Below are 13850 nucleotides of genomic sequence, written 5' to 3'. Positions count from 1 at the left end.
TTCTATATGTAAAAAAGATAAACTGATTTTGAAGCTTAGCTTTTAAAACACTGTTAGCTGGATACACAGCACTGTTTAATGTCACCCATGACAGCGCAGAGCTCACTGTACAGCCGATGGTTTGCACCCTTGATGTTGTACAAAAACTTTTTTTTCTGAGAAACTGAGAACAGCTCTGAGAAACTTTAAAAAAATGAAACAGTCCTTTAATATTGATTATTAAATTTTAATAAACATTTTAATTTACAGATAAATCGTGCACAGATTTCATGGTTGACGTAATAAAAAAGTAGAACAAAAATTTCTGTACATGTTTAACCTTGTTTCAGGTTCACTGCATCTTTAAAATAACTTGCGGACATTAGAGGCTGTTTTATTTTGTTTTTTTCACATCAGCCCATAACAAAGTATACCATTAGACACAAGATGATGCATTTGAATTTAACAGCACAGAGTAGAATGTGCGCTTATATAAAAAAGAAACATTCGTTCAAGTTTGCCTGACTAAATCCACTGAAGCTTAGCAAGTGGGACACAACACAATAGCACAGTTCTGTCCACCTCTTCCAGAGGCTCTTTGTTTAGTGTTTTCAAGACTGATGTTATGAACTCTGCATCATCTTTCTTTTCTTTAACAGTCTTTCCCTCCAGTCTTCAGGAAGTGCTTCAAAGTTAGCATTCTTCCCAGCCTTCCCTCTGCAAGTAGAGGCAAAAAAGACAAGCATTTGAACAATCTGTATTTTTCCCAAAATGTATGCTGACAACCTTTGTAATAGCTTCTTCAAACTTACGATGCAAGCTGTTGTTGTTTCCATTCCTCAATGCGTCTGCTGTTGAGCTGTTCTCCATCTTCATCACTGGAGCTCGACTTCTCCTCTTCATCTAGCTCTTTCTGAATGCTCTGCCACTTCTTTACCAGGGATGGCATCTTTGTCTTGCTCTTCTTTGTCTTTAAGATATTAGAATTTATTTAAATTAATTTTCTAAAAATCAATTATTTTTTTTTTTTTTTAAGGAAAAGAGAACCCAAAAACATCAAAAAGAAAAAGAAAAAGACTAAACCACTACAATCACAAGAAACAAAAAAAACAGAAATGCTAAACAAACCCCAAAGTGAAAAACAAGACAAATGAAAGAAAAACAGCAAAACAACTCCAAAAGAAAAAAAAGCTAACAAACCGAAGAAAAAAAGCACAAGCAAACAAAACAAAAGCAACAACAAAACCACAAGAACAAAAAACAAAAAAAACCACACACACACCAAACAAAGAAAACAAACACCCACCTTCTCTTTTTTTTGTTTCTTTGTTTTGTCTGTGAGTGCTTTGCTCATTGGTTCCAGGGCGCTGGGAGGCTGTGGAGCAGGAGGGGGTGGTTGGGGCGGCAGGGCTGGCATTGGTGGGACTATGCTCTCTGTAGGCAGCGGAGGTGCAACTGCAGTTGTCATCCCCCAGTAAGCATTTCCAACTAGAAGTGGGGCTGTGAATGAAGAAGAGGAACATGAGGAACAACATCTTTCCACAAGAAAGGATGCTCTTTGAAAATACTGGTGTGTGTAAAAGCAGCTTATACTCACCAGCTGTGACAATGGGTTGAGTGTAAAGAATGGGGCTGCTGCCGATGGTGACCGTTTTGGGCAGCGGGACTGAGCCTGGGGCCTTGCGTTTCTGGGCTTTAGCTGCAAGTCCCAAAGATGCCGCTGCCTCAGCCGCCTGAGGAAGAGAAATCAAAACATATAGCTTCACTATGCACTAAAGCATAATAAACTAAATTTTAACTCTCAAGACCAAAAAGTGACCTTGAACTCTTCTGTTCCAGGAGCCGGAGGCTCTGACTCCTCATCCTCCATCTCCACTTCCTCAATCTCTCCGTCATCCTCGAGGGGTGGTGGAGGGGGTGGAGGAGGAGATTCAGGTGGTGGCGGGGGTGGCGGTGGTTGCTCTGTAGGTGGAGGGGGTGGATCCTCTGGAGGAAGTGGAGGCAATGGTGGCGGAGGCGGCTGGGGAACCATCCAATAAGACTGCACATCTCCTAACGAAATACCTAATGAAAAAATAAAATAATTAGTGCTGTCAAAATTAGCGCGTTAATGCAGGTGATTCATTTTTCCAGTTTTAGGGCGGGGCTAGGGTTAGCCACCTCAATTACAACTGCTGCTTGTCTCTTTTTTCTTGCTTAGAAGTGCGTCCATTTAAACGCAAAACGAGGCAAGGAGACTTTTCAGATGCACTCAACTTCAAAAAAAGAGCGCGGAAACAGTACAGGTGATGAGCTTCACTAAAACTTTAGTGAACTGCGGTCAGATGAGATGTTGTCAGGCCATATGTTACACTGCCATAATGGTAAAAAGTTACATTTTCCCCTTTTTAAATAATCATGAATTATTAATTCATAAATGTTGAGGTGTACCATTTGGCATTTTACATCATGAAAAAAATTTGCAATGTCAAATTATTAATTTCAGATTTTATTTTCATCCTTTTAATGAGGCTTTTGGAATTATCATATCTAGACCTCTACACCTTTAACTAGCCCTGCATGATTTGAGAGAAAATCTAATTGCGATTTAAAATGTAAAAAAAAAAACAAACAACCTTCAGGTTTGCCTTGCTTGTTTGTAGGCCTAAACAATTTGACAAACTATTTTGTGATCATGTCAAAGTGACAATAAATATACTCAAAGGGGGCGGGGCCATGTTGCGCTGCTTTAGAGAAGAGGATGTGTTGTTGCCATGCCATCAAAACTATTCTATGAATATGAAAACGATTCTAATGGTTTCACAAGTTTCAGAATCAATGTTCTAAAGCAGAGGTTCTTCATCCTGTTCCTCGAGTCCCCCTGCTCTGCACACGCTCTGCATCTCTCTCTCATTCAGATCACCAGCTCATCAGTTCCTTCAATGGAACAGTGTTCCAATTATACACTTTATGTGCAGACACACATATTTTTACAGTTACGAGAAGCATTAAACATAGCCACGTACGTGGTTGCCATGGTAATACTGGAGCAAGAGCAATACTTACTGGCAAACACTTCTTATGGTTACAAAAAGGCTACAACGCAATCATGTATTCTACTGTATTAAAGCTTTAATCAGTATAAAACTGTATATTAGAAGCTAACAGAAGCAGTAGCATTTACAAATAACCGTGTATCAAAGTATGAGACAACAACAAACAAAACATACCATTAAGAGATCCTCTTCACTAATATTCTCAAATTTTGCACATGTACTGGTGGTTTAGCCAATCACAACACACTGGGCCATCTAACCAATCTGAGCCCATCGCCCATTTCTGAGGGAGCGGCTTCATAAAATCAGAAAATCATCAGAGTGTTTATCGGCTAAGCCGGGACAGAGCAGTGTAGAATAAAGGTAAATTATGTAAAAAAACTTATTTTTTTTATTTTTTTTTTAACGAAGCATTAACATGTTAGACTGCACCCAATAAACACAATCAAGCCTAGGAAAAAAAAAAACGGTCAACCACCCCTTTAAATCAAAAACATATTCATCATGGAAAAGGTGTATTCAAGTCATTGTATGCATTAATTGAAATTTTAATTAATATTTAAAAGATGTCATAACCCACAACCTTTACCTGTTATAGCACCAGTGGTTTCTGCAGATGGTTGACTAGTGTCTCCGAGGCCAGAAGTGGGCGGCAGGGGCGGCTTGGCTTCCTCGTTCTCCTCCACGACTGGAAACTCCCACTGGGAAGCGTTGGTCCTCTCGTTCACATAGAAGTACCGTCTGTGCTCTCTAGAGGAGGAGAAACAAACACACAGAAGCACCTTAGCAACTGTTCCCTCAACTGATTTCAAGGTCATGAGACCCTTGGAGGGTCAAAGGAAAGTGGGGCTCTAGTTCCCTAATGAGGGAATGTTGAACTGGGCTTCACTGGGAGCCCAGAGGAGAAGCCAGATTGGAAGGGGTGCACTGATAAAGAACCCACCTTATTCTCTAAGAAAAAACATGGCAAAAAAAATGGAGAAATTTCCAATCCTGAAAAGCTTACAGACATTATTACAAATCACTTTGTCTCAATTGTCATGGCAATACTCACAGTGACAAAACCCCTCAGCTAGATGCCTTAAGGCAGGCATCTTCAACAGAGGGTAAAAGACAACATTTTTATTGAACAGTCATCAATAGTGTGCATGGAAAAGAAATCCAGTTAAACAATTAAATAGATTGGTCTGACCTTCAGGCTCCGAGGGCAAGGCATCGTCTTCCTTTACTGATGCTTGTGACACGCTGCTTCCACGTGGTCACTCATTTCTCCCATCATTTTGGGGGTAGTCCTGTAAAGTTCAAAGCTCTCGCACGCGCAACCACCCTCCTAACCCTTTAGACTGACTTTGACGAGAGGAGATGGGGCCCAAATCTGTGGCGGTCAGGCTGGCCCTTTAGAGACGCTCCCTTATCAGGATTTACCTTCTGTCTTTATCCGTGCTCGTAAACACTCCCCAGTAATACAATCAATTGCAAATCAGTCGCGCGTTTGTCATAGCAGCAGAGGCAGTGTCAATCGTCACATGAGGAGGGGGACTTTTAGGGAGGGGGAGTGATAAGGATGTGAAAGGTAAGGAGCGCGTACCTGTCCCAGTGGCAGGACCAGCCTTTGGGAGTGACGTTAAGTTCGTAATGTTTTATGTGCTCGGCAGCTTCCTGCAGCCTGCGCCGGAGATAGTTTCCGTTCAGGGCACCCTCTCGCCAGTCTGCGATCCGCGTCTAGAGGAAGGGAAATGAGTCGAAAGGCCATTTCAATACGCATATCGGCAGAATAAATATAAACACACATCTATATATTTATATTATATATTTCTTTAGTTTAAATGTGTTTGTACACAAACAAAAAGACATATAATTAAAAAAATATACATTTAAATGTTTTTGTTAACATATACAACATCACAATTATGGTCACACTTTAGTTTGGGGACCAATTTTCACTATTAACTATTATCGAATAAAGTACTAATTAGTACTAATAAACAGCCAATGTTAATAAATGGCATGTTAATAAGCAACGAGTTAAAAGTGAGAATTGGTCACTTAACTACAGTGTTACCATAATCTTTATTATATTAGTGATCGACCGATATAGATTTTTTTTTTTTTTATAACCGATACCAATTATTTGCATGTTTATGTGCCCGATAACCGATATTCAGAACCAATATTTATTTACTGTTATAAAGTTTCACTTTGGTTTTTCCTCTTTTCAGTCATCTTTCTTTTAAAAAAAAAAAAAAAAAAAAAAAAAAGTGTTGAAAGTTAGCAGTCTTTGGCCAGCGGTCTTTCATGTTAAATTTAATCTTCATATTACAACAATAAAACACATTTTATTTATAAAAAGCATTAACGGCAACAACACTTAACAATAAGCAAAATAAATGTAGAATGTCTAATTTTTTCAAATGGAGAAAATAAATAAATGACAGGAGTCATATCAACTTCATTTTAAACTACAGTTTTAGTAGTTTTATAAGCCGTTTAATAGCTACAGAGTCAATAATAATTCACTGAATTATATTCTCTGGAATATTGGAATATGGCAAACAAAACAGTATTTTATTGCATTTCTCAAATGGAATGTTATATAACAATTATTAATAATGTTTGTGTCCTTCTAGATTATGAAATGCCTGCTGATAGCACGTATCAATGCAGTTACACAGAACTATACTCAAACTGCGATCGCTCACAGAGATAATAAATAGGCTAATTAATTTCCATAGAGTTGTATTTATTTAGATGTTTATTCGCAAAATAATGGTTATAAAGTCCATGTTAATACAATTTAGGGTGTTTTAAACAAGTGAATCTTGTTAAAAGTTACATGCGGTGGCCGTGCTGGAGCATTTCCTGAGCATCAACCACGTGAGTGAACAGCAATATGAAAGCGGCTTCACGAGACTAACGATGAGCATAGACAACAGAGAGAGAATTCAATTCAGCGCTTTTATTTCCAACATGCGCTCATTAATGGCTGCATATTATTTAATTCAGACAAAGTTACATCTTTAATGGGACAGGACTTGAAGGATTATTTTACATGCCTCCGTGAGATGTTCTCTGTTTCTTAGAGCCAAGCTGCATAAACTACATATCAAGCATTTATGTAATGCATCTAATTTGTGCATAAATGGCTGTTATGTTAAATAACGTTGACTAACTACAGCAAATCAAGTACCTGCACACCGTTTTTGTTGTCTCCTCTCCCCTCAGAGGCGCTGTAATGGCGATCCTGAGCGCAATGCTCAAAACACCAACAAGATGGTGCGTTTATCGGTGAATCCGATATTACAAACCCAATATCCGATTATGGAAAAATGCTTACATATCGGTAAATCCATATATCGGTCGATCTCTAATATGTATATATAAAATCTGGTTTTATTTAAATAGCATAAACCACTTATATTATGCTCTTTATGTCAATGTTTTCTTACCTCCGTTTGCAGCAGCAGCAGTTGAAAGTTTGAGATGGCTTTCTTGTCAATTCCCAAAAACTCCATTTTGCTGGTGAGTGTGTTAGCAAGCTCTCCGATCTGAAACTAGAGGAGGCAAGACCAACAACTCTAATGAAGTCTATCACATAACTTTTCAAATTACCAGTAATTGTAACTTGCAGCTCATTTCTTCTAAATATTCCTCAAAGTAGTGTAACTAAGGGGTACACCTGAAGTTGTTTAAATAAAATGCTCATTTTATTTCTGCAGTTGTGACATTTCTTTGCATTGAAATAAGAGAAATAGCTAAAACATGATTTGATTTTGATTTTAGGAAGTTAATACTATTATTTAGCAAAGATGCATTCATTAAAATGATCAAAAGTGACAGTAAAGACCTTTGTTATAATGGTAAAAATGATTTCAAATAAATATTGTTCTTCTGAACTTTCTATTTATCAAAGAATCCTGTAAAAAACAAATGTACCACTGTTTCCAAAAAAAATATTAAGCAGCACAACTGTTTTCAACATTGATGAGAAATGTTTCTTGAGCACCAACTGATTACTGAACTGGATGAGGTCTTAAATTTGAAGAAGTTTCCACAACTGATTCTGTTTTTACTGTAATGCTGCTTTGAAACAATTTGTATTTAATAAAGTGCTATAGAAATAAATGTGACTTGTCTTTGCCATCACAGAAATAAATTAAGATACATTAAAAGAAAACTACTTATTGGTTGCAATAATATTTCACAATATTACTGTTCCCACTGTATTTTTATTCAAATAAATCCAATAAATGCAGCCTTTGCGTGCATGACATCAGTACAAAAGCAATAAAAGCAGAAATGTGTATTCAAGAAAAAAAATGGTAAATTTTGACGCCATTGACTTTAATTCATTTCAATTACCTTGAGGTCCTCTTCTTCCTTTTGAAGAGCTTTGGATACAGGCTTCTCCTTTTCATCTTCCTCTCCTTGCTTCTCAGCTGTTTTGGAATGTGCTGCAACAAAATGTTCAGTAAGTTATTCATTCATCATAATGTATGAAACCTAATTTCTGTCAAATTAAATTTCTAAGCACTTGTATTATTACTGCCAATCTTTACCATTGTCGGAGTGCTCTGGAGTGGCCCATCCTGCCTTGTCTGAGCCCCGGCTGCTCGAATCAGGACTTGGCGCACGGAGGAAAGCCGTCTTCCATTTGTTCTTCTTCAAAAGCAAATTACGAGGCCCATCCTGACTTGCTTCGGAACAGGGGCTCGAACCACCGGCACTGCCATCCCCTTCCTCCAAGGCACGAAGCTCAGCCTGCAGGAAAACAAACACTTTCAATACCAGCTTTTCACAAAAGAAACTGTACAGAAAGATTCATTCATTGACAATACTGGCTTAACTGGGCATGAAATCAGACTAAGAAAATGATTGCATAATCAGAATATAGAAATATTAATATAATATAGAGACTAATGAGTAATGAAGCAACTCACTTTTTTCCTCTCTAGTGCTAGTTCTAGTTCCATGGTGTCCTCTTCTGGCTCCTCCTCCCTGTCAGAAGATTCTGCGGAGTGGTTCCTGCTGCGCTGGTTACTCTGGCTGTCCGTATCTCGGCGAGCTGGGGAGTCCAAAGATGGAGTGCCTTCACCTTCTACCTCCTGGGCCATCTCTACGGTCTCCTCTATGGCCAGCACCTTCTTTCTCCACTTCTCCTCTGCCTCCTTTACCTCCTCTGGGATAAGAGGAGCAAGGAGAGTAGCTGCCACACCTCGCCTCTCTTCTTCCTCGCTGGTCAAAGCCACAACACTCTCGATTACTTCCTGTGTGGACAGAGGATGCAGAATTATACTAATGACCAAAGCTGATTTCAAGTAGCTTTCCCATCTCATGCAGTTTAGGGATAAGTCAAAAAAATACTTGCCTTCTTTTTGGTTTCTCTCTTAGATGCAGGAGCAGGAGCAACAGCAACAGACTGCTGTTCAGTATAACCACTATGATGTGCCACACCATTGCCATTTACAGACGAACTGGGGAAAAATAATATTCAAAGTAAAATCCATTTTTATATACACATATTAGTGCTGTCAAATGATTAATCGCATCCAAAATAAAAGTTTTTGTTTACACAATATATGTGTGTAAACCATGTATATTTATTATGTGTATATTTATTATATATATATATATATATAAATAAATGCACACACATACAGTATATATTTTGTATGTATATATTATATTGATAAAATTTATATTATAAATATTTTAAATGTATAAATATTACATTTTTCCTAAATGTATAGATTGGGGTGGGAGAAAAAAAAATTGACACAGCATAGTATCGCAAGATTTTCGGCTGCGATACTGTATCGATACATGGACTCCAAGTATTGATCTTTTATTATACTATTTGGTAGAAAGATAAAATCAATTTCTTTACAGCCCACTAGAAGGTGGTGTTGAGTTTTTTCTGGTGAGGTCAGCTGGGTCACCTTCTGCATGCAGTAACTTAGTAAAATAAAGATGGCGGCATTGTGGAAAGTTATCAGGAAAGCCCCGTTCATGTTTAAATGTAGGACTTTTTTATTTACTTTAAATTTAACAGTTATTTACTTTCAAATGCCCCAATTGCTGAAGGGTCTGCACTAGGGCTGCACGATTAATCGAATACGATTGTCATGCGCATCTTGTCAGTAAAGCCAGTTCTGTGATTAGTAGTAAATCTCCAGCACGTGCTTTCAGATGGAGCAGCATTTACTACACAGAGCCGTAATTCAACGACAAGTTATGCAAACAGTTTTCATAATCGCAGAACGATTTCTTCGCTTACATTATCGCACGATTATATCATTTGCGATTATTTTGCATAGCTTGTCAGTGAATTACGGCTCTGTGTAGTAAATGCTGCTTCATCTGAAAGCATGCTCATGACAATCGCATTCGATTAATCGTGCAGCCCTAGTGCAGACCCTTCAGCAATTTAATTACCTAAATGTTTCTTTTTAGTTAAAACAGATGTTGCCAAAAGTTTTTGTTTGGGGACATAATTTGAAGTTGGAAAAAAATAATAAATTACAATATGTAGATGAATATCGCAATATTTAAAATCACAATAATATTGTATCGTGACACAAGCATTGTGATAATATCGTATCATATATACATGCATGTGTGTGTATTTATATATACATAAATATACACACGCATATATTATGTAAACCAAACTTATTTTGGATTAATCATTTGACAGCACTAATACAAACATACACATACATATACACATACACACACATACATTATATATTATATATAAAAATAAACATACCAGAGTGATAATATTAATACAATGGTAAACATAAAACTTCTATAAATATAAAAATATAAATATTTTACATTTAAATATTAAAATAATTATATTTATTTTACGTTATGTAATTTGTTTAAAATATCAGTATAACAATTTGAGTAAAAAGTTAACAAGTAAAAAAAAATGTTTATGTATTTTATGTTATAAAAATGTATACACAAATAAGATTTATAAAATGTATCAAATATGAATATACAGTATATACACACACATGCACACATAATATATATAATATTACATCATAATTTCTGTACAATATCATTTTTTTTTAAATAAAATATCATTATATTTTTTGGGATATTTTATACAATGACAATTTCCAACTAGTAAAAATCCTTTAAAACTGACTACCAGCAAAATTACCCTTTTTTAATATTCACAACTCACCTGCCCGTGTAATGTAGACTCTGCATCTGGTTTGCCAGGTAATGCGGGAGCTCCCAGGCCACCTCATTGGTCTGAGTATTCCAGTAGTAGTAACAGCCAGTATTTTCATCCCACACTTCCTGCCAATCACCCATCTCTAACCCAGCTACATCACAAGAAAACAAGTATTAACCTCCCCATTCTTTCATTTAGTTTAGGAATTATACTATATACACAAAACAGAACCAGTCGACTAGAAAGCTCACCTCCTGCGAGAGAGTACTGTGTGTTGTATTGAAATTCTTGTGCTGGTCCATTCTGATCAGGAGTCTGCTGGTCTGTTTTGGGTTCGGGGCGAGGAGGAGTTGGGGCTGGTGCACTCGGCTCTGTCCCAGATTCACTTGTCTGGGTTGGTTGGGTCGTAATCGCATCAATTTCCTTTAGAAAAGACACAAGATAACCCGTGTCAAAATTACAGACAGAATTTTTATAAACTGTGCACAAATCTATATGTCTGGTCTTAAGTAGCACAAGATTTCACTGACCGCCATAAAATTGGCAAGTGTGCTGTCAATGTCTGCGGACTGGTTATGCTTTGCCTTCGTGGCAGTCGAGGTGTTTTCAGCTGCATCTTCTTCTTCACTGTCTTCATATGCTCCAAGCAGGGATAAACCCTCTACAGAGCAAATACAAGGTAAAACTGAATCAAATGTAGTACAGATGACATTCTTTAAATTATAAAGCAGCATATCTAAAAAAAAACAACATATATATAAAAATAACAAAAAATATTACACAAGCGTCACTGAGTGTAACAATAGCTTATAATACCAAAATAATCATTAGATGACAATAATAGATTCTATTTAAGGATCAAAGGGCAGCCCACAAAATACTAATTCATTGTATTTTTAAATATTTACCAATGTATGATCACTTTTACGAACAGGTAAGAGCAAGTATGTTTGTAGATATTTTCTATGAAATATCTCACTGAATAATGATGTCATGGTTTCTATGTACATAAAAACAGTTTTGTTGGTTTAATTTGATGTGGACAACAAAATGGAATGGCTCATCTTTGAACCCGTGTATGCATACGCATATATATGTATATATATATATATATTATATATATATAATACATACATATATATATATATATATATATATATATATATACATATATATATATAGATAGATAGATGTATATAGATACATACATTACATATATATATATATATATATAGATATAGATACTGTCAAATGATTTCTCTCATCCAAAATAAAAGTTTTTGTTTACATAGTGTGTGTATATATATATATACATATATACACACATACATACATACACACACACACACACGCATGTACATATTTAAGAAAAATATGTTAAGTTTATACATTACAAATATTTTTATATAATATCAAGAATATACATATAAACATATCAAAATATATACTATATGTGTGTATTTATAGATACATAATAAATACACACAGTATACACACATATATACACACATACACACACACACATATATATATATACACGCATGTAAGTAATAAATAATAAAATAAGTAAATAACTTATTAAAAATTTTACGATAATTCAAATTAATTTGAATATATATTTTATGAACGTATATATACACACTCATTTGTTATTACGTACATATTATGCAGTGATAACATTCTGGTATAACTTACGTGTGGCCTTCACAGCTGGTGTCTTCATTACTACATTAACTTCTCGCTGACCATCTGTGTTACCCTCAGATTCGTCTACAAAAGGAAGAATTGAGTTTATAACGTTTTTAAAACATTTATAACAAAGTTATCCTTGTTGTTCCGGTGCGGGTGATTTAGCATGTTTGGCTAACGCTTTGTCCGAAGCCCAGTGCAGCTGCGATGCTAACTCGAAACTGTGGCTTATAAATGACTCAAATAGCAAACAATTCAAGTTAACATATCGAAATAAATCGTTACTTGCCATCTCGTGTGGTTTACGTCATAAGCAGTTTGACAAGCTATATCAGCACACATTTATTGGTTAATCTGTCCCGGTGGCTAATGGTAAACCTGACAAACGGCGATTCAAAAGGTACTAAACGCGACTGAACCACACATTTTGTATCGGTTTATTAAAACAAGTTAATTTATACCAACAAAGGAACTGAATCTTTATTATGCTTAGCCAAAAATAACAAATTACTAGTAAGTTTTCGACTCGCAATAGAAGCGCGTGCTTGTCTTAAAATGGTTCGTCTTGCTCATGTTTTGTGTTTCTGATTCTCCCGACGGTTTACACGTCCGTTACTGATGTCTTTCTCGCCCACCTTCGGGCCCCGAGCCGACCCCGTCCTCTCTGGCAGCTGCCGTCGCGCCGCGGTTCGGTCCCGGCGGTGAGAGCTGTAGTATGGTTCTCCTGCCGGTGCCTGCGCGAGTCTTCTTCCCCATCGCGGCTGTTAATAACGGCGCTCCGCTCACAATCACGGCCCTGCGTGACACTGATGATCGAATCTTTAAGTTCCAAATGGCTGATGGACTTCTCGCCCTTCAAAATAAAAGTTCTTACGTAACGTCAGCACGCTGTCGTTCTTCAAAACAAACAAATATATTCCTATAAATGTTGTAAAAGTGGGATATGGTTAAAATGGATTTAAACATGCGATCCTAAGATCTTCGTTTATATATTATTATTGTGTAATTACGACGTATTTAAAGGAAAACAAGGACTTAGAATTTGTAATATTGTGCAGATTTGCTGTGTAAAAACATATATTTTTCAGTAATTTGATTTGGTCTTTTATATTTAAAAAAAAATCATTTTATACTATTATTTTTTAGTTTGTGATAATAATAATTAATAATAGTATTACAACGTGCCTGTGATCTTAAATTTTAACAATTTTTATGTTTCAATTATTATTATAAATGTGAAAATTATTATTATTATACATTGTGGGATATATTGAATTTATTTTCGCGTATATACATTTACTATTATTTGTGACCCTGGAGCACAAAACCAGTCATAAGTAGCACAGGCATGTTTGTAGCAGAAGCCAAATATACATTGTATGGGCCAAAATTACTGATTTCTCTTTAATGCCAAAAATCATTAGGATATTAAGTAAAGATCATGTTCCATGAAGATATTTTGTATATTTCCCACCGTAAATATATCAAAACTTAACTTAATTTTTGATCAGTAATATGCATTGCTAAGAACTTCATTTGGACAATTTAATTCCAGAGTTTAAAATAGTTGCATCTCAGCCAAATTTGTCCTATCCTAACAAACCATACATCAGTGAAAAGCTTCATAAGGTTATTTATATAGCTTTCAGATGATGTGTATATTTCGTATAGTTCAAAAGTTGACCCTTATGACTGGTTTTGTGGTCCAGGGTCACCTTTAATGTTTTATGTTGCACATACTGTATACTATTAAGTGCAGATCATGTATTTGTGAGGTTTAATTCACAAGCCTGAAAATATCATACCAAAATATTACCACTATCCACACTTGATTTTGGGATTGCGCCACTGATTCTATTTTGCAAAATTGCTTATAACTATATGTCATCCTTTGTTAACTTGTTCACAGATTCTTTACCTGTGAATGCAGTGAACAGTGTCCTGCAGGACTTGAT

At 36.1% G+C, this 13850-nt stretch overlaps 1 protein-coding gene across 2 annotated transcripts; it reads right to left on the bottom strand.

Annotated features, from left to right (window-relative positions):
* Positions 1–205: 205 nt before the first annotated feature.
* On the bottom strand, positions 206–12737 carry fnbp4 (formin binding protein 4). Of its 2 annotated transcripts, none has more exons than XM_042753421.1 (17): positions 12531–12737; positions 11902–11976; positions 10737–10867; positions 10458–10629; positions 10213–10357; positions 8380–8485; positions 7952–8278; positions 7571–7772; positions 7374–7465; positions 6461–6565; positions 4603–4736; positions 3604–3764; positions 1799–2043; positions 1577–1712; positions 1286–1479; positions 792–949; positions 206–696 (listed from the first exon to the last, which is right to left on the bottom strand). In XM_042753421.1, the coding sequence occupies exons 1-17, from the start codon at positions 12649–12651 to the stop codon at positions 603–605; spliced, it is 2598 nt and encodes an 865-aa protein (XP_042609355.1). In that variant the 5' UTR covers positions 12652–12737; the 3' UTR covers positions 206–602. The 2 variants fall into 2 exon arrangements, with proteins under 2 accessions (XP_042609355.1, XP_042609356.1); XM_042753422.1 differs by lacking the exon at positions 12531–12737 and adding an exon at positions 12185–12453.
* Positions 12738–13850: the final 1113 nt, after the last annotated feature.

This window comes from Cyprinus carpio, chromosome B25 (assembly GCF_018340385.1).
Source record: "Cyprinus carpio isolate SPL01 chromosome B25, ASM1834038v1, whole genome shotgun sequence".
Lineage (NCBI taxonomy): Eukaryota > Metazoa > Chordata > Actinopteri > Cypriniformes > Cyprinidae > Cyprinus > Cyprinus carpio.
The sequence above is the reverse complement of the archived record's forward strand: the minus strand, read 5'-3'. Positions and strand labels throughout refer to the sequence as shown.